This window comes from Lepidochelys kempii, chromosome 7 (genome assembly GCF_965140265.1).
Source record: "Lepidochelys kempii isolate rLepKem1 chromosome 7, rLepKem1.hap2, whole genome shotgun sequence".
Lineage (NCBI taxonomy): Eukaryota > Metazoa > Chordata > Testudines > Cheloniidae > Lepidochelys > Lepidochelys kempii.
Genome location: NC_133262.1, coordinates 92,738,642 through 92,763,231, shown reverse-complemented (window position 1 = coordinate 92,763,231; position 24,590 = coordinate 92,738,642). Strand labels below are relative to the sequence as shown.

The 24,590-nt window shown below is 41.9% G+C and overlaps 1 protein-coding gene across 5 annotated transcripts in view; it reads right to left on the bottom strand.

The window, feature by feature from the left end:
• The window catches only part of PCGF5 (polycomb group ring finger 5), a 149,284-nt gene that overhangs the window by 62,356 nt on the left and 62,338 nt on the right, over positions 1-24,590 (bottom strand). For 3 of the 5 annotated variants that reach the window (XR_012160028.1, XM_073353828.1, XM_073353829.1), the window contains exon 10: positions 708-864. The exons of the other annotated variants lie outside the window; for them this stretch is intronic. Coding sequence is in view for 2 of the 3 variants with exons in the window: in XM_073353828.1 (XP_073209929.1) it covers positions 708-864 (157 nt within the window). In the remaining variant the exon portion in view is untranslated. The remainder of the gene's footprint in view (positions 1-707; positions 865-24,590) is intronic. 5 annotated transcript variants of the gene reach the window in all.

The window sequence follows — 24,590 nt, the reverse complement described above, 5'->3', positions numbered from 1 at the left end:
CTCTAGATTTATGTTGGGGTGAAGTCAGATTCAGGTTATATATCTATAGAGTCATATCCTGCTGTGATTTATGTCCTGTGCAATCTCACTGACCTCAGTGGATTTGTTTTGGGTGTAAATGAGGACAGAATTTGACCCATAGTTGGCATTTTCTTGGGGCTACACATAAGCGGCAGGGCACTGACTTCCTACATCCAAAACTTCCAGAACTTGTTAGTCAGGTAGAAATGTACTTTCTCTCCATAGCTATGGCATCCTTAATGCACCCCTCACAGTAACCACCCCACCCACATCATTTTTTTTAATTCTAATGATCAGTGATGCATACAAAAGCTGGACGTTCAGTTAAGCCCCCAAAGTTTAGCTCCTTAGTTAAAAATGTACTGGCATTTTTGTGGTCTGTTTGTATTTGTGGCAATTGTACCTGTGGTATTTCCCCATTACAAACACGTACAATGGAACCTGAACTAAAATGTGAAAGAGCAACCTCTGATCTGTACCCTAAAAGGATACAGATACTTTGTATGGGGGTAATTTGGGGGCACATTCTCTTGGCTGTAGACTATAGACCACAAGTTGCTGCTCATGCTAAATGACATTTTTTCTCTTTAGTAACTTCTTAGTGGTAAGGAGCATTGCCTAGCGTCCACTCACTCACACAGGTATTTTAGTTATAGCCATGTCTATGACATTCCTCACCACATTACCTGAGGCACCTTTCTTTTTTCTCATACAAAGTTTCTTCTCCTGATGAATTCTTCCGAGGCTACCTGGCTGTCTTTCAGAAGAAAAACAGTCCTGCTGCTGTAGCTGCATCGTGTTACTGTCTGCAGTCAGGCACTTCCTCCCCACTGCCTGCACTTCCTAAAATGATTGACAACAAGAAATTAAATAAAACCAGGGATTATGCTAAGTAGCTGTGTAGCCCCTTCTAATTCCATCACCACCTCTAACAAAGTGTCCAAGATTCTGCATGCTCAGACCAACTCTTTGGCCCTTTCTCCTGACTATGACCTCATACCAAGGCCCTGATGCACCTTCCACTGCTTTCCAAATTCATGCAGTTCTGTGTCCTCTAGAAATCCCCTTACATGGACAGGGAAACCAGCAGCTGAAGAACTAACTTCCAACAGTGAGAGGGGGTTGGTGTTTACTGTATTCAGTCATTGCTGTGGTGGGTTGATACTTGAATTAGGGCTCATTCGTACTGGAGACATGCATTGTGTTAAAAATGTGTTAGCTGGTCGAGGTTAACATATTTTTAAACATTACTGTCCTTGTTGACAGTAAAGGATACATAGTATTTAACCTTGTGTTAGAACCTTTTATAACAGGAAGCATTTTTTCAGTATAGACAGGCCTTAGACAGGACTGCAAATGAAGAATAATGCTTTGGCTGGAAAGTTATATAGTGCAAAGCCTTTGGAAATACTAGGCCCTGTGCTGCTGCATAGATTGTAGGCTGCCATTGATGCAGGAAATAATGCAAGAAGAGGTTCTCATGCTATCTTCATTTCACTTCCTGCTTTTGGTCAAGTTGGCACTGTCATGATAATAATCTCTCCCGTGCCATTTCCTTCTAGTCCAAAACCAGACAGTACCAGTTAGCTAGAGAAGTGAATTAAAGCTATAAACATTTGAAACAACAAACGGTAAAGCAAGATCTGAGGTTTGTTTTGACTCTGGTTTGAAATGTCTTGCCTATCCGTAGTTTAATTGTACTGTTCACTCCAGAGCTGTGGCAGGCGGTTGCATTCTATGTAAAAACAGTGTGCTCTTTCTTGACTCCACATTGCATAATACATAGCCTCATTCCTCCCCACTAGGTGTCTCTGACAATGTAATTTTCCTTCATCTCACATAGAGTAATTGGGGCTAGATTCACAAGGGAGTCTAACTGCCTCTTTAGCTGCCTAAGGCCACCCTTTAGGTGCCACAAAATCACCACTCAAATGCTGCCTAACCCAATAGGCAACTACGCTGCCACTGCTAAAGTTCCTTAGGCACTTAAATTTCTGCTTGTGGCACAGCTCCCTAAGTCCTGACCCCATTAGCTGTTTCGAACCCTACCTCAGACCTAGCTAACACCCAGCAGGATTCACAAACTAGCCAGTCCCATGCCTATCTCAGCTGGAGGGCCCAACCCAGCAGCCAACTTCTGAGCACATCTAACCTGCACAAAAGACAGCTGGGGAGGAAGAGATGCTCCCTTTATCTTCAATAGCCTAGTGGTTAGGGCACATAGCTAGGAGACTCAGGCTCAAATACCCATTCTGCCTGATTTGGAGCAGGGACATAAACCCTGGTCTTCCCCTTCCATGTAAGTGCCCAAACCCCTGGGCTATTGGGTATTCTGGGGTGGCACTCTTTCCTATTGAAGCAATTCCACTTTGTATGAACTACTTGACTAGTCACTAGAGCAGGGACTGTAACCCAAGTCTCCTCCCTCCCACGATAGTGCTCTTGCCACTGGGCTATAGTGTAATTCTCACTCTCTCTGGTCCAGTAACTACTTAAATATTTCATACATAATGGAAGTTTCAACAGGAGAGATTCAGCAAGCACCACCCCAGTGCTCAGGACTCTCATCTGGGAAGAGGGAAAACTGGGTTCAAGTCCCTCTTCCCAATCAGGCAGAGTGGAAATTAGAATCTGGATCTCCTCTGTCAGCTGAGTGCTTTAACCAGTGGGCTATTGGGTATAAAGGGAACCCCAACCCCATTTTTCATGAGAAAGGAATGACCGAGCTTAGGCACCTAGCTCCAGGAGGGTTTATGACTGAGAATCCTGACCAGAGCTAGGTGCCTTCCTCTAGCCCAGAGTTAGGTGTCCAACTTCCTAATAACTAAGGCTGCAAGTCTGTCATGGATTCCGTGATGTCTGCAGTGGCTGGTGCTGGCTCAGGGGCTAGAGGCCAGCAGCAGCACTTTGGGTGTGTGGGAGGGGGCTCAGGGCTAGGGGCAGAGGGTTGGAGAGTGCAGGGAGGTGCTTACCTTGGGGCTGGGGGCTCCTTAGCTCCCACTGGCATGGCCCCTCTGCAGCTCCTAGGTGGTGGAGGGGCGGGGGGGGTCTCTGTGCTGTGCGCTGCCTGTGCCCGCAGGCCCCGCCCCCGCAGCTCCCATTGGCTGCAGTTCCTGGTCAATGGGAGCTGTGGCAGCTGGCACTGGTGACGGGAGCAACAGAGCCTATGCCCTGGCCCCTGCCTCCCACCCTAGAAGCTGCAGGGATGCGGAGCTGGATAGGAAGCCCCTGCCAGCCCCACCAACCCCCATACAGCCTCAGCACCAGCAGGGGTCCCAGGCCACAGCCCCCCACCCAAGTTTTAGTCAGGGCAGGTATTTTTAGTAAAAGTTATGGACTGGCCATGGGCCCATGAATTTTTGTTTATGGCCTGTGATCTGTCCATGACTTTTATTAAAAATACCCATGACTAAAACGTAGCCTTACTAATAACTAACTGAGGTGGCTTCCCAGTCAGCATGCTGGCTTCTGTGGATCCCATTCTTAGCCACCTAGTTTTTCCCATGCATTGAATGCATAGGGAGACTGACAACTAACTCAGGGTTGTGAATTCCACTGAGTGGCAGGGCACTGGCAAGCTTGTGCGCAGTAAAGCAGCTTTCTGCGGTGTAACTCCTGAGGTGTACACACTGACAAGCCACTTAATGCGCAGAAACTGTGCAGTTTCAGCACTGTAAAAAAACCACCCCGAGAGACGTACAGCTTTCTGCGCTGGGGGTACAGCGCCACGGTGCCAGTGTAGATACCCTGTTCGATTACAGCGCTGCAATTCGCCTCTGGGAGGTGTCCCACAATGCCTGTTCTTGCCTCTCTGGTCATCAGTTTGAAATCTACTGCCCTGCCCTCAGGTGACCAACTGTCATCCCCACCCCGTAAATTCCATTGGAATTTTGAAAGTCCCCTTCCTGTTTGCTCAGTGATGTGTGCAGTGGTCTCAGCTCATCTTTCCAGGTGTCCATGTGGGGACAGGAATGGTTATCAGCCTCACCCCCCACAGTGCTGGCTCTCCCCAAGAGCCACGTGCCCAGTGTACAGTAGGGTTTGGGAACACTGATTTCCCCTGCCCCCGCAGCTACTCACCATTTTGGGGGTCTTGTGGCTCATGTGTGCTTGCCTGGGGCCAGCCAGTTAGTGACAGGTGTGTGAGTACTGCCTGTGTTTTAAAGCACTGAATCAGTGTTGTCTGTGCTGCAAACAATACTGCTTCTGTAAAACGTCGTATTTAAACTTCACAGAGATGACCTTGGGAGCCCAGCCTCCCTCTTTGTTATCACCAGCTGAACGGCTGCACAGAATTAGAAAGCGGCAACAAAGAATTGAGGACTTTCTGTATGAGGTTATGATGCACTCTGTGGCCGACAAACAGGAATTGAAGGAGTGGCGAGACAGCGAGAAGAGGGACAGAGAGGAGAATGTGGCACGCCAGAATGAAGCCACAGAGCGGCTTTTAAACGTTATGAAGCTCCAAGCGGACACGCTCCAGGCGATACTAGCACTGCAAACCAAGTAGCCTCACGCTCACCCTTCCCTGCAGCCACCGTCACAAAACTCTTTCCCATGCACCCCCCCAGACACCGTCAACACACTCTTATCCACCTCCTGGCTCCAGTCTGTACCCATGGCATTCCACTCCTGCCCCGTCACAGTCCAGCCCTGCGGACTCCCAGTACCCACTGTGCTCAACACCCATTCCTCTTCAGGTTAGCCCTTCTGAACTACAGTACCCGCTGCACTGTATTCCAAAGAAGAAAGTTGGATATGATCCCTGGACATACACAAATGCTTAACTGTCCCAGGACCCCACCTCCTCCTGGGACCTTCCCTTCCCCCATCCTCCTCAGTGCTGATATGTTTTTTTTGTTTGTCTCTCTCCTCCAGTTGTTGTTTTTTAATAAAAGAATTGTGTTGGTTTGAAAGCAATCTTTATCCTATTAATTGAAAGCAAACAGAGCCCTGCAAAGCAACAATTATCTTAAAGCTTTATAGTACATCGTCTGCACCAATCCAAATCACCTCCTAGCTTTACAAGCACTGCACTCCCAATCATAGCAAAAAATATTAGTGGCTTTCAGCTTCAAATTGCTGCCTCAAGAGACCCCTGACCCTGGCCCCGTGCTGCACCCCATGGTCTAATAGCCATGGTCTCTGGCTGTTCAAATTCAGCCTCCAGGCGCTGAGCCTCAGTGGACCAGCCCTGAGTGAAGCTTTCACCCTTCCCTTCACAAATATTATGAAGCGTACAGCATGCAGCTATAAGCATAGGAATATTGTCATCAGCCAGGTCCAGTTTCCCATATAGGCAGTGCCAGTGGGCCTTTAAACGGCCAAAAGCACACTCAACAGTCATTCTGCACTTGCTTAGCCTGTTGTTGAAACTCTCCTTGCTGCTGTCAAGGTGCCCCGTGTATGGCTTCATAAGCCACAGCATTAAGGGGTAGGCAGGGTCTCCCAGGATCATTTCGACTTCTCCTATAGTGATCTTCTGGTCCGGCAAGAAAGTCCCTGCTTGCAGCTTCCTGAACAGGCCAGTGTTCCAAAAGATGCATGTGTCATGCACCTTTCTGGAGCAGCCTACATTAATGTCTGTGAAACGCCCACGGTGATCCACAAGCGCTTGGAGAACCATAGAGAAATACCCCTTCCGATTAATGTACTTGGTGGCTAGGTGGTCTGGTGCCAGAATTGGAATATGTGTGCCATCTATCGCCCCTCTGCAGTTAGGGAAGCTCATTTGTGCAAAGCCATCCAAAATCTCACGCACGTTGCCCACAGTCAGGGTCTTCTGGAGCAGGATGCAATTAATGCTCCTACACACTTCAGTCAACATGAGTCCAACAGTCTACTTTCCCACTCCGAACTGGTTAGCAACTGATCAGTAGCAGTCTCGAGTAGCCAGCTTCCACTGTGTAGTCGCCACACGATTCTCCAGCGGCAAGGCAGCTCTCATTCTCATGTCCTTGCATCGCAGGGCTTGGGCAAGCTCATCGCACAGTCCCATGGATATGGCTTTCCTCATCTGAAAGTTCTGCAGCCACTGCTTGTCATCCCAGACCTACATGACGATGTAATCCCACCACTCAGTGCTTGTTTCCCGAGCCCAAGAGCAGCGTTCAATTGTGGTCAGCACCTCCGTGAATGCCACAAGCAATCTTGTGTCATAGCTATTACGTGTGGCAAGATCATTGTCGCACTCCTTTTGCCTTTGTAGTTTAAGGAATAACTCCACTGACACTTGTGATGTGTTAGAGTGAGCAGCACACTGGTCAGCGGTTCAGGATCCATTCCTGCAGCCTGAAGAGGCAGAGTGCACAGTACACAAGCTGTTGAAAGATGGCGCCAAATGCAGACGGAAGCACAGGAATTGCTAGGATGTGAAGCAATGCATCATGGGGCATTGGGACAGGACCCATGATGCCCCACGACTCCCACAACTCTTAGCGGCAGAAGAGGAAGAGATACTCTGTAGGATAGCTGCCCAGAGTGCACCACTCTGAATACTGCTTCAAGTGTCGCAAGTGTGAACACACTATTGTGCAGGCAGCTGACAGTGTGAACACACAACAGTGGTTGCCCTTCAGAGCTCTCTGAGTGGCGCTGTATCTGCTGGTGCTGTAACTCTGCCAGTGTAGACATACTCGAAAAGTTAGGTGCTGCAACACTCAATGACCCCCGTGTGAATCAAGCCTTTGGCTCTCAGTAGCTATTTTCAGAAAGAAGCCTTAAATCTGTTTTGCATTCCTACCTTAATTGCCTCTGTCATTGGGAGAGTTCAGTAAAGGCCACTTCCTGAATTTTATTTTATGGTGAAGGATGGGAAGTTATAATAGAAGAGGAATCATAACTCGGCCTACCTTCATACCAGGCAACTGTGACTGTTTTTTATTGCATAATTGTCTTAACTGCTGTAACACCCTGTCTTCTCAAAGCACCAGAACTAGATGAAGAAACAGACAAATGTTCATTCATCGCTCGTTAGAGGAAATGTTGCACATGTGGTTTGAGCTAGAATTGGTACATGTAGTTATACAGGAACAGTTGCCTTGGCCCAGGTAACCTTTGCCCCTCAGTGCAGTCCTTCATACCCTTGTGCTCATTATTATTAATTAGTTGTATTACAGTAGCACCTAGAAGCCTCAACCTGGTTCAGAGCCCCATTGTGTTAGGCATTGTACAAACACGTAGTAAGAGACAATCCTTCATCCAAAGAGCACACAGTCTAAACAGACTATACAGGTAAAGAGTGAGAGAGGAAACAGTGGCACAGACAGGTGAAATGACATGCCTGAGGTCACCCAGCAGGTCAGTGAACTAGAACTAATTAGAGCTGTGTCTGTGCTGAACAGTTCATATCCCAGGCCAAACTTCCCCAAAGCCCAGGTGTGTGGAGGGAGGGGCAGTTAGGTATCAGATCTGAACCTTTGTAAGGAAGCAACTGGCTGGTGGAACAGGAACATTTTTTGTACACATCTGTTTGTAGCTGAAACATCTTTGAGATGTGCTTTATTGTTAAGAAAATGCCACCCCCACAAAGGACAAACACAACAATAGGACTTCTCTCTGACAAAATTCAAAATAGAGGTAAAAGACAATTCACTTCAGACAAGTCCAAAGAAAAGTATTTAAGTGTGGTTCAATACAACCAAATTTCAAAGAAGAATAAAATATCTGTCTTCTAGTTCCCCACTCAGGACTAGTGCTTTGCAGAGATCCTGACCGCCAGCTTCAGCCCCAACACCTCACAGTACATCTCTTTTATAACAAAGATGTGGAAACTAATTAATTCCTCATATCCAGTCCAGCCCTACTACCCTGCACTCACTGCAGGAAACTCTGGTCCTTGTTGCAGGGCAGAGGGTTAACCTGGGAAAGGTCCAAACATCCTGTTATAAGAGATAGGGACAAGCCATAAAGTTCAGATCCGTAGCTGAACCTCCCTGAAGTTCTGGGGTGTTCAGAACTAGGGTTTTGCTTCAGGAGCATCTCTAAAACTGGAGTTTCTAGCTCCCCTCGCCTCCCTCCTGCCATGAGGTACTGACTCACATGTTCTTAAACCTTTCACAATTGATTCCCATGTAAAAAGCTGCCCTCACTTTCATCTAGCACTGTACTAAGATTGATACTGGGTGCTAAATGCTAATTATATGGGAGATGAGTGGAACTAGGCATATTGGACATTTAATTTCTCCCTGGGCTCAAGGTTTTGTTTTAGCTGGTCTCCTTCATTGACTGAAGAAAAGATAAACTAAGTACATAGGCCCCAAAAGGGTACTGTAGTCACTGCCACCACGTAAATGACCTTTTCTAAGGTGAGTGGTCTGAAGAACTTCAAAAGAACATAGTTTTTCTTCCAATTTTGTGGGCTGTGATTATTGCTGTAGCTTCACCAGGTTAGCAACTAACTCTATTAAGGCTTACAGACAGAAAGGAAATATGGAGTAAAATTCTAATTAAAGGCTCTTTGCTCCAAAGAATCTGTTTGCTATGGAATTTGCTGCACAGCTTCTATGGGAGTTGGCCAGCAGCTACAAACAGAAATAAAAAAGAATAGTCTTTCGGGGGACATGTAAAATCTGAGCTCTTTACCCCTTATCAAAGATATATTAGCGCTTTTCTCAAGAATATGGGTATTAGATCTTGTCAAATTCCATAATGGGTGATTATTGTACATTATAGCTGTGACATTCTATACCGTGGAGGAGCGTGCTGTAACCCCCATATTCCTCATTTTCATATAATCATGATCTTATGTATAAAGCCTGCCTTGTAACGTATCAGGGGAAAGGTTACAATCTGCTGAAAGTCATTTCTCTATCCATATGTGTATATCATTAATGCATATGAAGTTATGAGAATTGTGTAGTATGGTTGTCACTAAGGGTATATCTACACTTACAGAGTTTTTGCACTGTTAAGTTTCACGGGTGATAGGGAACCGGTAAAAGTAAAGCGCTGGTTTGTGTACTCACTCAATTCCTCAGGCATCAGAAAGCGTTTACACTACCAGCACTTCCATCGCTGATGAGAGCAGCGCTGTGGGGCAGCTATCCCACAGGGCAGATCTCTCGATAGATCCTGTGGGAAGGGGGAGAGGGCTGAGCCAAAGGCATTCTGGGTCCCTGCTCAGTGCTGCCCTGCTTCATGTCTCAGGAGCCGCATTACTTCCTGTTTTTTTCTGTGGCATTTTTTTTTAAAACCTCCTGCTTTCTGGCTGCTTTCCCCGCCACATTTACAAACAAAGGGAAACTTCCCGGGGCTTACAGGGGGAGGGGCAGATATCCATGCGTCAGAGATGCTGGCCGGAGTGGTTGCTTTTGGAACATTGGGATATCCTTCGGAGGCCAAAGGGTGTTTACACTGGTGGAACATGTCTTCACTTTCACAGCAGCACGAAAAGAACAGCGGTAAGAGCTGTACACCTCTCGTGAAGGTGGTTTTCTTTTTGGTGAAACTTCTGAGTTTCACCACAAAAGGTCATTAACAAGTGTAGATGCTCCTGTGGTTTTAGCGCAAAAAAGGAACTTTTTGCGCTTTAAATGGTAAGTGTAGACATATCCTAAAACATGCTGTAAGTTGTGGGAATCAGCCAGATATTAGCTCCTCTGAGGCAACAGCAAGGAAAGTAACCAACACCCAGGTAGGGTGTCGAACAACCCATCAACAACCATTGTCCACCAAGGGAGCTACAATGCAATGACTCACCTGCATGAGGCCACACCAGGGGAATTGCTCCACCTTGCTTGGAGAGACTCAGTAATGCTCACCTGACTCTGAAGGGGAGGAGGGCAAAGCCAAGAGGGAGGAAAGGACACGATAAAAGGAAGAGACATTTGCCATGCTTTTCCTCTCTCTTCCACCTACATCTAAAGACATCACCACACCAAGTGACTGAAGCACTGATCAAAGGGGAGAGCCTGGCTGAAGAGCAACCAGCCAGCCTGTGGTGAGAAGCATCTAAGTTTGTAAGGGCATTGAAAATGTTAAGATCAGCTTAGAATGCGTTTTGCTTTTATTTCATTTGACTAAATCTGACTTGTTATGCTTTGACTTATAATCACTTAAAATCTATCTTTATAGTTAATAAATCTGTTTGTTTATTCAACCTGAAGCAGTGTGTTTGGTTTGAAGTGTGTCAGATGCTCCACTTGGGATAAAAGGCCTGGTACATATCAATTTCTTTGTTAAATTGACAAACTCATATAAGCTTGCAGTGTCCAGCAGGCATAACTGGACACTGCAAGATGGAGGTTCCTAGGGTTGTGTCTGGGACCGGAGATATTGGCTAGTGTCATTCGGTTGCACAATCCAGGGAGCAGTTTATATGCTAGAGGCTGTGCGTGAACCACCCAGGAGTGGGGGTTCTCACAGCAAAGCAGGGTAAGTCTGGCTCCCAGAATCAAGGATTGGACTGACCTAGCAGATCACCAGTCCAGATAACACCCGAGGGGAACGTCACAATAACTACCTTAAAAAATTTCCCTTGAGGTTGCAGTTGGGTTCAGTATACTTTTTCTGTCATAAGCTACCATGTTCTTTCTACTTCTACCAATGGCTGCAATTCAGCAATGTAGCAACTAGGGTAGTGTGTATGTGTAAAATTTATAAAACTTTGGATTCCTTTGAGATTAAAATTTATTTATTTTCTAGCTGATATGTTTTTCTTGCATAAATGCATTCTGTAAAACACACACAGCTCATTAACATCATGGACATTTGTGTTTTCCAAGTTTCCAAGATACTGTTACTTCAGTACTAAGGCTTCGATCCTGCAAATACTTACACATGTATAACTTTATTCACGGGAACTTCTAATTTACACACATGCCTGGTTGTAGGATCATGACATCCATTTCACACTGCTAGAATAGTGCAATATAAAAATTGTTTCCTTCTATTTATTTCTTATGGTTTTGGTGAAGGAAAAGGATATTAAATTGTAATCATTTTTCGGTTTCAAGGTTTTTGTAATGTAGGATGTATAAAATGATATGAAAGTTACTCTTGAACAGTAAACATGACCACCTTTTTATGGGTGGATTATAATATGATTATTGATTTATATTTCAATAGCACTTAGGGTCACTGATCAGGACCCTATTGTGGTAAATGTTGTGCAAATACAGAATGAAAGTTAAGCTTTTGGGGGAAGGGCCTACAGGACAAATCACATCACACATTAACTACAGTACTGGGGTACTCTCTAAAGGAACCCATCACTTTGTGTGTTTTTAATGTCTTCCAGAGTGGATTTCTAATCTGTAGATTGAGGAAAAACTTGACATTTTAAATATATTCTTGAGAGAGTCAGTCGCCTTCTCTGAAAACTGAAATAAGAATAGATGAACTTGTTCTCCTTCATGGCATAACTTGCTTCTTAAATAGGCTAGAGCACTAGTCAGTTTCTTTATTTTTGTAATACATTTCAAACTATATCAACACAACCAAGTGGTATTTACATTATGTCTATATATGAAGGAACACAAGTTTTATTGAGTTAGATACAGAATTCTACTTCATTTATTAATAATTTCTCTAAACATGCCATCACAACATCTGCTGTCTTGGAATATTAACCATGGGGCTGTTCAAAACAGAAGCCATTAAATCAGGATAAACAGCATGTTTTCAGTTCCTTTCCTCACAGAAAGAACAGGAGTACTTGTGGCACCTTAGAGACTAACAAATTTATTTGAGCATCAGCTTTTGTGAGCTACAACATCCGATGAAGTGAGCTGTAGCTCACGAAAGCTTATGCCCAAATAAATATGTTAGTCTCTAAGATGCCACAAGTTCTCCTGTTCTTTTTGCGGATACAGACTAACACGCTGCTACTCTGTTTCCTCACAGAATTAGCAGTGCCATGCCTCCCTTTGTCAAGTACCACATAATGACAAAAGAAAGGTTCTGACAACTGGAAGCGTCCAGAAGAGAGGGCAAGAGTGGATTGGCTAAAGTTACACTCAGACAACTCTAGCTCCTGGGAGGGAGGCGGCTTTCCCCTTCTCTTGGTCCATGGATGTTCACCGCCAGGAATGATAACCGGACCCTGGCCGGCAGAGGGGAACCGTACACATGGGCTGTAAAACTGCTACCCCAGCGAAGAACGGAGCCTGGTTCTGAGGTGGGGAGGAGCCGGCTAACTCCAGCTTTACAGGTGCAACGCAGGGGCGCGCCCTGCTCTGAGGGAGAATGAATCTGTTGGAAGTAGGCTGCAAAAGTAGCTCTTTTTGAACACGCTCACATACCTGCAATGCGGAGGCCGCTCCGGACAGAAGCCCTCCCCCCGGAGTCCGCGGCAGCCCCCCGAGCCTCATGCAGCCGGGTCGGAGGCGGACTGACTGAGCAGACCCCGGCCTGGGCTTGCAGAGGCCGTTGGGTGTCGGTGACAGACCCCGCGGGATAGGGACGGGCTGAGAGAGCAGCTCGCCCCCCGCGGGGCCCCAGTTAATGGGCAGCGAGGACTCCCTGCATGCAGCCACCAGGGCTGCGGGGCGCTGATCCCCTTCAAGCTAGGGGCAGCAGGCTCCTTCCCCGGACAGAGCAGAAGCGTCCACGCCTTAGCCCCCACACCTGCACCCCCCCCCAACCGGCCCCCCCTCGCACCTTTCCGGGTGAGCTCAGTGCGCCAGAGCCCGGAGACGTGGAAGCGGCAGCCGGGCTGGGCCCGGGGGCTGGCTGGGGAAGCTGGGTCGGTGCAGGCGGGTCTCCGCCAGCAGCGTCTAACCCACGCCGCGGGTAGCCGCCTTCTGCAGCGCCGAGCCCGCCGGCCGCTGAAGCCCCGCCCCCAAGGCAGGCAGCAGTGGGGGCAGAACGGACATGAATGCACCTGGGTGGACGCTGAGACTGGGAGGGCAACGGAGCTATGGTTTGCTTCCTACGCCCAAGGGCAAGGCGTTGGGTCTGTTACGCACACTGCAGCCCCACGCTCCTGTAAGGGCTGGTTTTATTCCAAACGGCAGGAAACGTGATTTTCATCTCGGTTAATTTAACGCTTCCTATTGGACAAGATCCCTTCCGTTCCTGGTGCCAGTGGCTCAATATCCTTACAGCCAGGCTGAGGCGGCTGGCCCACTTGCCCACATTTCAGGAGCTGCTTTTTGATATCACTTATGGACCCAGAACATAACTATGCTTTACATAATGCACCTTCAAGTTAGGGGAATGATGAGTATTCTTCATACGCAATAAAGTGGTTGAATCCTGCTTTAAGTACAAAATTCAATTCAAGCTTAATTATGGAGCAGCAGCCAGCACCTCCACCATAATTTCAGGTAATTAAACTACTGGAAGGGAGTCTTTTGTCTGGGCAGTCAAAAAGAGGTACTTTAATAGGAGAAACAATGCACAGGGTTAGCAGCAGCTCCATGGCTAGCTCCTGAGCAAATCCTGACCATGTGTAACTGAAGTGGGAATCTGCAAGTCACTTTTGCAGCCAGAGCTGCAAATAAAATGTATGAACTAGAAATTTGGGAAGAATCTGGTAAATGTTTTGCAGCTTTATTATCATACAACAATCCAAAGAACATCAGGAGTTCTGCATATAAATCTCCCTGATGGTAGAATTATGCTTTGAATTTTTGTACCATGACATTTTTTCTTATAACACTCTACAGGAGAATATGATATGCAACTGCACTATGGCTTATAGCAATTTCTTGTATAACATTTTTCCTTCAAAGGAAAAGAGATTTAATAATCCAGTTTTCATTAAAGAAACAGAAATCTGCTGCCAGTCTGTAACGTGAGTGCCTCACTCCAAGGGCAGAGTTCCAACAACTTCATTTGGAAAAACGTCTGCTGCATTCATAATTCATAAAAGCATTGGCATCTATCCCATTAAATTAACAGAGGAAGAGAAATATTCTTATGCTCAAAACATTCTCTCCCTCTTTTCCGAACTATTTATATCTGAAGGTCTATCATTTTCCCAAGCTCAAATGTAACCACCGTGTGTACATGTATAGATATGCAGGTTAACCCCAAAGAATACAAAATCCATTTTCAAAAGAAAAATGCTGTGCTTAATGGAACTATTTGCAAGATTCATACATCTCTCAGATTTATGATTTTCATTCACTGATCTTTGAGAAACTTAACATTTAAAAAAGGCAAAATGCATGCATCTCCCATTCTTCCACCCCACCTTCTTAAGTGGCTTCTAAGATTTTTTAGTAGTGCTGGTGTATTCATTAACAGTCATAAACATCTATTGTAGTGTCAGAATTCCATGTGAATCAATTTCCTTCCTTCCCTTTTCTTTTCCTTGCCTACATCTTTCTCAACATGATATGATATTGCATGACTACATATTAAAAGATATTTTAATCCCTTGCTCATCCAGTTGATATACCAAACAAAATGCAACAGCCTGACCTGGAGCCAGCTGTTTCTGCTGGTGTCGAGGTTCTTATTTTGCATCCATAGTATCTGAGCACCTCTAGAAAATGTATTAAAGGGGACTCAACTAATTAGGTGTAGCTCCCGCATGTTGCTGGCTCATGATACTGATTTGTTAAAATTTGCTTTATTACCCAGGAAGAACTCCCAGGAAGGGAATATTTTCAAGCAGCAGAGCTAATGGTCCATTTTAAGAGAGACAATACATGATTCATTTTAAGAAAGTAATGAGCTACTTGTGGAGTCAAGTGCTACTCAGCATGAGTAAAGGTGGTGCAATCTGGCCCTGTGTTATATGCTTAGATACTATGAGTGCTTTAAAAATGCCTGAAATAGATAGCTGCATTGTACTAAATTAGATGAGAAATACAGCACATTCGGTGAGGGTATGGATCCAGTTTAGATAAGCAGATGCAAATTGCTTCCAACAATCTACAAGAAAATTCACAAGCTGATGCCAAATGGTCTGAAAGGCTCTCTTCATACTCACTGTATTACAGTCAACAATCCATTGTAGGATTGATTAATGTAGACCAGTGCTTATACCATGCGTGGTGGCACCATGCAATGTAGGCTACATTACAGCATTCTAAATAAAATATCCCTTTTGTTCACTACAGCCAAGTCCTGTATCCTCTGTATCATGACGCACACCATTGGCACCAAGATATGCAGGTTGCTTGTGACAGAGAAAGTGGGAAAGAACTGTTCCAGGTGCTACAGGGCCTGGTGAATCCAGACCATCTCCATTAGTTTACAGAATGGAGCACTTCTCATTGTGGGATTATTACCTACATAAAATCACTCCAATTTGGATGGCAGAACCATAGCTGGAGAGGAGTGGGACAGGATGCAAATATAGTGTCTTTGATTTAGTTTCAGTCAGCGTCAATTACAAAGTTTCTGGAAGTGTTTGAAGAGTTCTGGGCTATGAGCTATGGGACACATGTTTTTGTTGGCTTGTGAAGTCCAGTAGGGAGGCAGAGAGTCCATTATTGGAAAAATCCTCCAATGCCTCCCTTCAGAAGGATTAGTGCTAGAAAGGGGATTTGCTAGGCTCTTACTAAAATCCTTGCAATGCTGAGAATCTCATCAACTATTGACCTTTCTCTAATATTCCTCTTTAATGAATATTGAGAAGTGTGTGGTGACGCAATTCTGTAAAATCTGAAGTCTTCAGATTTCCTGGATACCCTGAACATATTATGAGCTTGGAAATTGTACGTATCTTGTTGTTTGATGATCATCTTCTGGCAAGGATGAAGACCAAGTATCCCTACCTATTTCTTTAGATTTATGAACAGCCTTTGAGATCACTGACCATGAGATAATAGTGACATGATTTTGACCATAACAGGGATAGACAGAGTTCCTCATGAGTGGCTTCCCCCTTTTGTGTCTGAGATGACTCAGAACATAAGTACTCCTGAGGGAAGCACCAAAAAATTAAAAATTCTGCACACAATATTTTAAAATTCTGCATATTTTGTTAAAATAACAATATAATCACACCATTTGCTGACAAGTATTGTGAAACGAATTACCAAAATACTTAAAAATGGTGTGATTATATTGTTATTGTGCTAGTGTTATTTTGACAAATAAGATATGCAGAACTTGGTAGAATTTTAAAATTTTTAATTATTTGGCATAGAATTTTTGATGCAGAATTCCCTCAAGAGTACCAGGGTTCTGTGTGGGGCAATCTAGGTGCAGGCAGCTGGGAACAATGAACAATCCTCCCAACACTTGCACCCCCCCTTTCCTGGGAAATGTTGGATAAAAAGCCTCACCAAGTTGCATAGGTGACCACAGACTCAAACCCTTGAATCTGAGAACAATGATAAAGCATTCAGTTTTCTTACAAGAAGACTTTTAATAGAAATAGGAGTAAATAGAAGTAAAGAAATCCCCTCTGTAAAATTAGGATGGTAGATACCTTACAGGGTAATTAGATTCAAAACATAGAGAATCCCTCTAGGCAAAACCTTAAGTTACAAAAAAAGATACACAGACAGAAATAGTTATTCTATTCAGCACAATTCTTTTCTCAGCCATTTAAAGAAATCATAATCTAACACATACCTAGCTAGATTACTTACTAAAAGTTCTAAGACTCCATTCCTGATCTATCCCCGACAAAAGCAGCATAAAGACAGACAGAGACCCTTTGTTTCTCTCCCTCCTCCCAGCTTTTGAAAGTATCTTGTCTCCTCATTGGTCATTTTGGTCAGGTGCCAGTGAAGTTACCTTTAGCTTCTTAACCCTTTACAGGTGAGAGGAGTTTTCCTCTGGCCAGGAGGGATTTTAAAGGGGTTTACCCTTCCCTTTATATTTATGACAAGGGGGATTCTTGGCAGGGGGATGAGGCTCAGCACAGGGCTTAGGTGCAGAATTCCCCCAGGAGTAAATAAGGTGATTTCTCATCTTCCTGAAGGGGTCTCTCCTGTGGTGTACTTGCTGGATTATAATTTTTATGTATGTATATATTTATTTTTAATGTTTTTTTTTTAGTTTCTTGAAATTCCTAACAAACAGAAATTAGAAAATATACACCCAATCACAAGGAACAATACTGATATCAGGTTAACTCAAGCAGATGCTGTAACAAAATCAAAAGGAAAGAATGTAAAAGGGAAATTAAATATCATGATGAAAAAGCTACAATCGTATTGTTACATTTTAAAGGATTGCTTCGGAAGTTATAAGTGACCGTAAAATACTGAATTGTATGGTAAAACACACGCCCACACTATATACTCTGATTTGAAAAATACACTTAAGATAACTGTATTTTAAGGATGGGTATTCCAAAACCATTCAGTATTTATTAGCCTATTTCTGTTTCTATTAAAGTTAATGGTAAAGCTCCCAATGACTTAAATAGGAGCAATATTAGGCCTACACTGAGCGCCTTTGAAATTTCCATCCCAAATGTTTTACCATTACATCTCATGGCTGTATCACAATAAAGTATAAAAGCAAAATAGAAAGACTCATCAATCAAATCAATCTTACTGATCTGGACGTTAACGAAAAATCATTAGAGCCAAGCCCTATTCCTAAGGTACATGTGAACTTCTATGTAATTTTCATTTATTTGGACTTACACCAAGAGGCTCAGATAGGAACACATTAAAATTATCTAAATAAACAGTATCTCATATGCATTTTGAACTTTATTCAGAGTTATGGGTCTTTTGATTTGGAGATTTCAGAATTTTGGTCTAAGAAAAATAAAGTACCGTAGATCAGCAGTTCTCAACCGGGGGTCTGGGGCCCTCTGGGGGGCTGCAAGTAGGTTTCATGGGGTCTATGAAGCAGGGCTGACAGACTCACTGGGACCCAGGACAGAAAGCCAAAGCCCAACCGCATGGGGCTGAAGACCAGGGCCCTGAGTCTTGCCACCTGGGGCTGAAGCCAAAGCCTGAACAACTTAGCTTTGTGGGGGTCCCTGTGGCATAGGGCCCTGGGGAATTTCCCTGCTTGCTACTCCCTAATGCCAGCCCTTTTATATGCAGAAAAACAGTTGTGGCACAGGTGGGCCATGGAATTTTTATAGCATATTGTGGGGCCTCAGAAAGAAAAAGGTTGAGAACCCCTGCTGTAGATAGTTTCTTCTTCCACAGCACAAAACACACAGGGGCAGGGCTGTGCATAGCACATGATTATTTATGGTAATTATGGAACCTAGAACTTCTAAGGAGTGTCCAGAAATCAGCATTAGGTTCTTTAGTTCAGAAACGTTAACATTAGATTTATACATACAAAACACATTGATTGAAATGTTCCTACCAATCTCACATCAAATAAAGTGGAAGAGTGGGACTTATTTCACCTAAAAGATAGAATAGCTGGCACTCCTGAGATTAACCTTTTACGCAAATTTCTAACAGAAATTAAGTGAGAAGAAGGTGTGTTGATGACATCTGGTTTGGAACTCTACCATCTGAAACATGATCTGGAGCTACTGTTTCAATCCTCAGGCCCTATTTGCCACTTTTCTGAGATCAGGATGTGTGGATCTGACATAAGAATTTTTTCTTTATACTGCAAATAATTGGTGAAATTATGCTCTAATGGTTACTGCACATCCTGTCTTCTACTGTAGGAGAGAAAGCAGTGTAATGCTTGAACTTCCATACAGCTTTTTAAAAACTTCAAGGGCCGTACATATGATGTCATCTAGAGCAGTGTTTCTCAACAACCGGTCCCTGAGATCTCCCTGATACAGTTAGGAAGGCAGCAAGTCAGTCCCTGGTATCAAAAAGGTTGAGAAACACTCATCTAGAGGAAGTTTAACATACAGTAGAATACTTATACATTTAAGTGGTTGCTGGTAGTAACTCTAAGTCAACACTCAACAATCTTCCACATAAAACAAGTGCATGCTGATCTAGCAAAAATATATAGCGTTCCATTTCCAATTGGTTTTGAGCACTGGTATTTCATAACTTTAAAAGTAGGTTTTTATAAAATTACATTCTGAATGAAGTTTTCACTTCTGGACACTCTTCAGACATTTTAATATTACATTAATTGATTACTAAAAGTCCTGATTTTTTATTGCTCTAACACTGTCATGTCCTATCTCTTCTCCCCTTGTTTAGGTCAACTCTTGTGTTGTATTTAATTTAAAGCCCAACCCTGTGGTTAGCTGAGTGCCATCAATGACCAGGACACACCATGCCTATAGGAGGCACTAAGCATCATATAGGATTGAGCGTTAAATCAAGTATTGCAAAAAGAGACTCCTTGAAGCAAGGCACCTGCCGTTTAATTGGTCTATAAAGCCTGCATGATTAGATTTGAAATTAGGAAATGTGAATTCAAATATTTTTACAATCTAGAGAAAAGTCAGAGAAACCAGAGAAACTTTTTATTGCACAAAATAAATTATATAGAAAACAAAATGCAACAAAACAATTTGTATTTGTAGGCTGCACAACAGATGTTACAACATGAATATATTTATTGCTTTCAGAAAGGAGCAATTCAGTGCTAGTAAGCAGATTAGTTATACTTCTTGCTCATCTAGATTTTTCATAGGATTAATTCAACTGGGCCAGAGGCATCTTGCAGCATATGGACCTTACACAATTGTAACTTACTATAGCAGTAAATGAAGGTGCCGTGGATATTCTTGACAATTACATGAAACACTCAATTTAACATCACTGGTACTGAAGCATACATACAATCACAATAAGAAACTGTTACATATCAAATATATTTCTTAAAATGTCCATTTACAGAGTTTGCATGAGTTATTGTACTAAAATTTACCCTCTTTACAAATGTAGATATAACTCCAAACAAACTCAATTCTCTCTGCATCAAAATACAACACAGACCTGATTTTGCCAAATGAAGGCTAGTACCAACTCAGTACCTAATTATAGAAGTGTTCACTTGTTCTAATGTAGTTATGGGTTTATCATCCTTTTTCAGGACAACCCTCTATTTTTTAAAAGAGTTATAACTCAGCTGAAAAGAATATTCCAGAGTGACCTTTGGCAGAGCGGGGGGAAACGACAGTACTTGTTTTATACACTAACAAAAATACTCAATTGGTTATTTAAAAAAATATATAGGGCTGCAATATATATTTTACATATATATTACATTTATAACTCAAAGTGGTTTGAGATTCTAAAATACTACTTTGTTGACCCTGAGATGTTGAGCCCCCATTGATTTAATATGGACATACTATTAGTAGCTATTTAACAAGAAATTTAAAAAGTGTAAAATATTCAAATTGTAAGATGTTTAAGAAATACTGACTACTTTAGGAACTTAAGAAAAGCGTAAGTGTATTAATATGGTAATGGTTTTACCAAGTATTTGCAGTCTATTGAATAAAATCCTCTCACTATTTAATTATGTAAATATTTACACACATTTAGGATTGTAATATTGTAATTTACTGTGGACTTCTGGGCTTATAGTTACTAAACTTTACAAACTTATGGAAAACTAACACAAAACATTAAGTGTGACTAATGTTAGAGATATGACAGATGCCACAAATGTAAGGAAATTCAGAGTTAAGGTGGGAAATCTTGGCCATATTCAAGTCTAAGTTACATGAACGTAAAAGCAAAGAAACACCATTAAAGTCAAATCTAGAGCTCTGACCCAGCCTGAGGACCTGTTAGTGAAGACCCATGCAGAGTCCCATTGTGTGAAGACTGTGGGTTTACATGTGTGGAACTGAGATCAGAGTCTGGCCATCTGTCTTTAACAGCGATCTGGTAGAATTCATTTGGAATGGTGTGTGTGTGTTGCTGGGTTCTTTTAGATGTTAGATATACTACCGTACAAGCTGGCACAAAAAATGGGTTAAGAATGGCATTTCAGCCATCATTGCAATTTCACCATTTCAGTGTCCATGGTTCCATGAGATTAAGTCCTAATGTCATATCATGTGGTTTTTTGTGTTTTCAAAAAAGTAGTTTAAAAGTACGGTTGGTACAAATTACTATGTACTAGTAACTCAAAAGGTGCAGTTGTAACATGCATATGTTCCAGCAGCAGTTTCCTAAAATTCAAAAATATCGAGTATCAGATATGTCCCACGGCACTAGGAAAATACTATTTGCTTCACATATCTGGTATGTCATTTTCATTCAGTGGGGAAATTTGCTATTAAATACTGATGTCTAGCAAATCTGTTGTAACTTTAGATAATTTTATGGATTGCATAAACTGTAAATGGACTATGTAAATACTGTATACCTTAAAACATCCATTGGAATGTGACCCTCACAATGAAATTTGCTGTATCACAACAAATACAATAAAGTAGGAATGTTATAAGGTAGGAAGAAACTAATGTCAAAAATGAAAAAACAGCACCGTCATTATATGTTATGCAATCAAATTATTGATAATGTAGACATTTTTTGTAGCATGGTCAGATAGACTTGGCTAAGTCCAGGTATAAAATGCATTTAGCCCAGCTGTAACAACTATACAGCTTTATACAGAATAAACATTCCATAAATCAACTGAGAATGCATTTGAGCACAAAAATAAAAATATTTAAGTGATTCTCTAAGCAGCTTTTTGTTTTTTCAAAACATAAACATAGATATTGGACTGATTAAATATCTACAAGTGCTTTTCCTTTATAAAAATACATATATTCTTAGTAGTAGGATAGACTAAGTCATTAACAATGACCTGGTATTTTTTTTTCACTTCAATTTGAATGATTTATAAGCTAAATTTTACAACCACAAAAAGGTTCATTTGTAATAAGGTGTTATCACTTTTGACAAAAAGCTTAAAATATTTTATATTTTAAAAGAAAATTAGCAACATAACATTACAATACGTTCTATGATCTCTAAGTATTGTGAGGGCTGTTGTATTAAAAACGGATAGCCACTGACCAGATGCAAGGAAGAATTACTGCCCACCACAAGCTCCTTTCTTATCTTTACTTGGATCACAGCTTATATAAGGACACTTAGGCCCCCATCCAAAAAAATGCCATTTAGAGTACTCTATACAGACTATTCGGTAGCCTGGAACGTCTAATAGATCAGGCTTTGCATTGATTTTTTTAAAATGCAAAATATTTTTGAGTTTGCATTTGGGAAAATATTTACAAAATTATCCATTGCTTAATGTTTATTCCAGGAAGTTTCTACTCCTGAAAAAAAAGAAAAGAAATAAGAGCTACTGCAATTTTTTAAGTGACAGATTTTAAAATCTCTTTAAATAATTGTTCTGTTTTTTCCAATGTAGTTCAGGACTATCCTGGAAAAGAAATGCAAGCGATTTATCTAATTTTTTATTTTTACTGCACCACACACAAAATAACCTTGATATTTTTACTAATCAATAGTCTGATGTTACTGAAAGCAATGCCATTTGCTAAAAAAATAGCTATAAAATCTGTAAAATGTACTTTAACATCTTTGCATGATCCTCCAAGTCTGTCCTTTTTACCCTCCAAAAATTCACTAAGCTACAGCTAGAAAACCCAAAAGTATCTTTGTGAATATTTTGTGCTTCAGAAGGTTTATGAGATTGACAGTACACGGAAGTATTTTATTAGTTCACAGGCCAGGTATAGCACAGATATCAGTAATGCAAGCCTTTATGCTTCTTTTTGTTAACAGACATTACCCATGACCTAAAAGGGACCATTCTTTCTACCCATGACTGGTAAATTCAATCCTTATGCTAATTTCCAATAATTTATCTGTTATTCAAAAATTGACAGGTATGCCAAACTCTAGTTTGGCAATAAACAACTACCACCAGTAACATACGTTTGTTTGATACCAGATGCATTACACTTGACTAACTAGATGTCCACTGCACTCCTCAATGGAAAATGACAATGCTTTATTCCAAGTCAGTTTCTGGATGGCTGACCTTTGGTATTAAAACGTCCCTTAAACTATTAGGCAAGCAAATAAGTCATAAAAATATAGTCTTTAAAAAAAACTTTATGAATAAATTAAATGTATGATAGGCAGATGCACGGAGTAATTTAAGTCAATCAGAATTCAGTTTTCCAGTAAAAAGGTACAGTGAGCAACTGATTATACTGCACCAAAATCCCTCAGACACAACAGCAACATCTACATTGCTAATCACCTGATAGAATACAAAACACAGTTATGGGACCAGAATATCACCACAGAATAAATGCTTCTCACTTTGACAGTAAACATCTTTGCTTCACCTTTGTTTGCAATAGAAAACTTAGACTATAGCCAGCAGCACAAAAATGTTTTACCCTTGTAAGAATTTTATATACTACACCATTCTCTCTTAATCCAAACCCTGCCTGCTGCTCATCACCTTAAGGGAAAAAAATAACAATTTATTTTCATCCCATCCATCCTTTTATATGTCATGTATTAAGCCCCCTTTAAAAATATCTGCTAGAAAAAATTTATATATATATATTATATATATATATATATAAAGTTTACTGTAAGAAAAAGTACATATATCATAGCAATATGCAAATTCAATCTAATGCCTCTCTTTGGTTCGTTAATATAATCATGGAATCTTTATCTTATGGGACTGGCCTCTCCTGCAGTTTGAAACATTAGAGTTGCACCTCTCTTTCTACAAATACAAGAGGCAGCTCAGGTCTACGGGCTTTTCCACACCCCTACCACCACTCTTGAAGTGCTTCCAGAGCTGTATAGAAACATTAAATTGCTTATCAGTAAAGGAAACAAACTTCTTAATGGTAATGACAGGATTCAGAAGTGACCATTGTAAAAACACCAGCAGAATGTCTTGTGTCAAAGGAAACCCTACTTAGAAATCCCATCTGAAAGATCCTGACCTCTCCCTCCCATCCATCTGAGACATTTGGGATGTAGTGAGTAGTAAGGAAAAAAATTAGCTGGGAAGTAAAGAGGAGTAAGACAAGGAAAATATTCCCCTTCTCTAAAATTAGTAGCATTAATCTATTCTGGGATCACTGTTTGGAGCACATTCCCACAGAAGGATGCTTCAGTTGAGAAGGGAAGATCCAGCCAATAGTGTTTTACTAAAATGTTGATAGATGACCAGGTGGAAGTTTTTCAGATTTCTTCTGTGGTGGCTCAAGCTTTTTCTGCCCTGAAAGCCATCTTGGAAAGTGTTAAGTAGGCTCTGATCCCTTCTAGAATCAGTCTGTCTACAGCTGAATATGCTGTGGTGAAGCAGGACTAGATCCACCTGACTATGGAGGATTTAGCTGGCTTAGCCCAGGCATTATGGGCAAAAACAAAACAATCAATATTTTTCTGAATTGATTGGTTCTACTAAGGTATATTTCACTGTTCTTCTCACATGTAGGATATGCCATGCTTCTATCCTCTCCAAATGTGAGGTATTGGACAAAATGAATGAATAATCTCCCATGAAGTACTGATGGGTTAACCTTGTTTATGAATGCCTCTAGAGTAGAAAGAGCTTTATCTTGTCCTCCTGGAAGATATAGTAAAGCTTTGTCTTCTAAAAGCAATGTTTTCTGAAACTCTTCTGGTTGACATGACGCATAACTTTACTATAAGGAAATACAGGGAATTATGTATCATTGATTCAAAGGTCTGGATTGCGAAAGCTTGTAGCATTGTGGACAGCTCCTATGTGGCTTGCTTTATTGGAAAATAGATGAGTTTATTCTCAGGAGGGAATCTGCATTA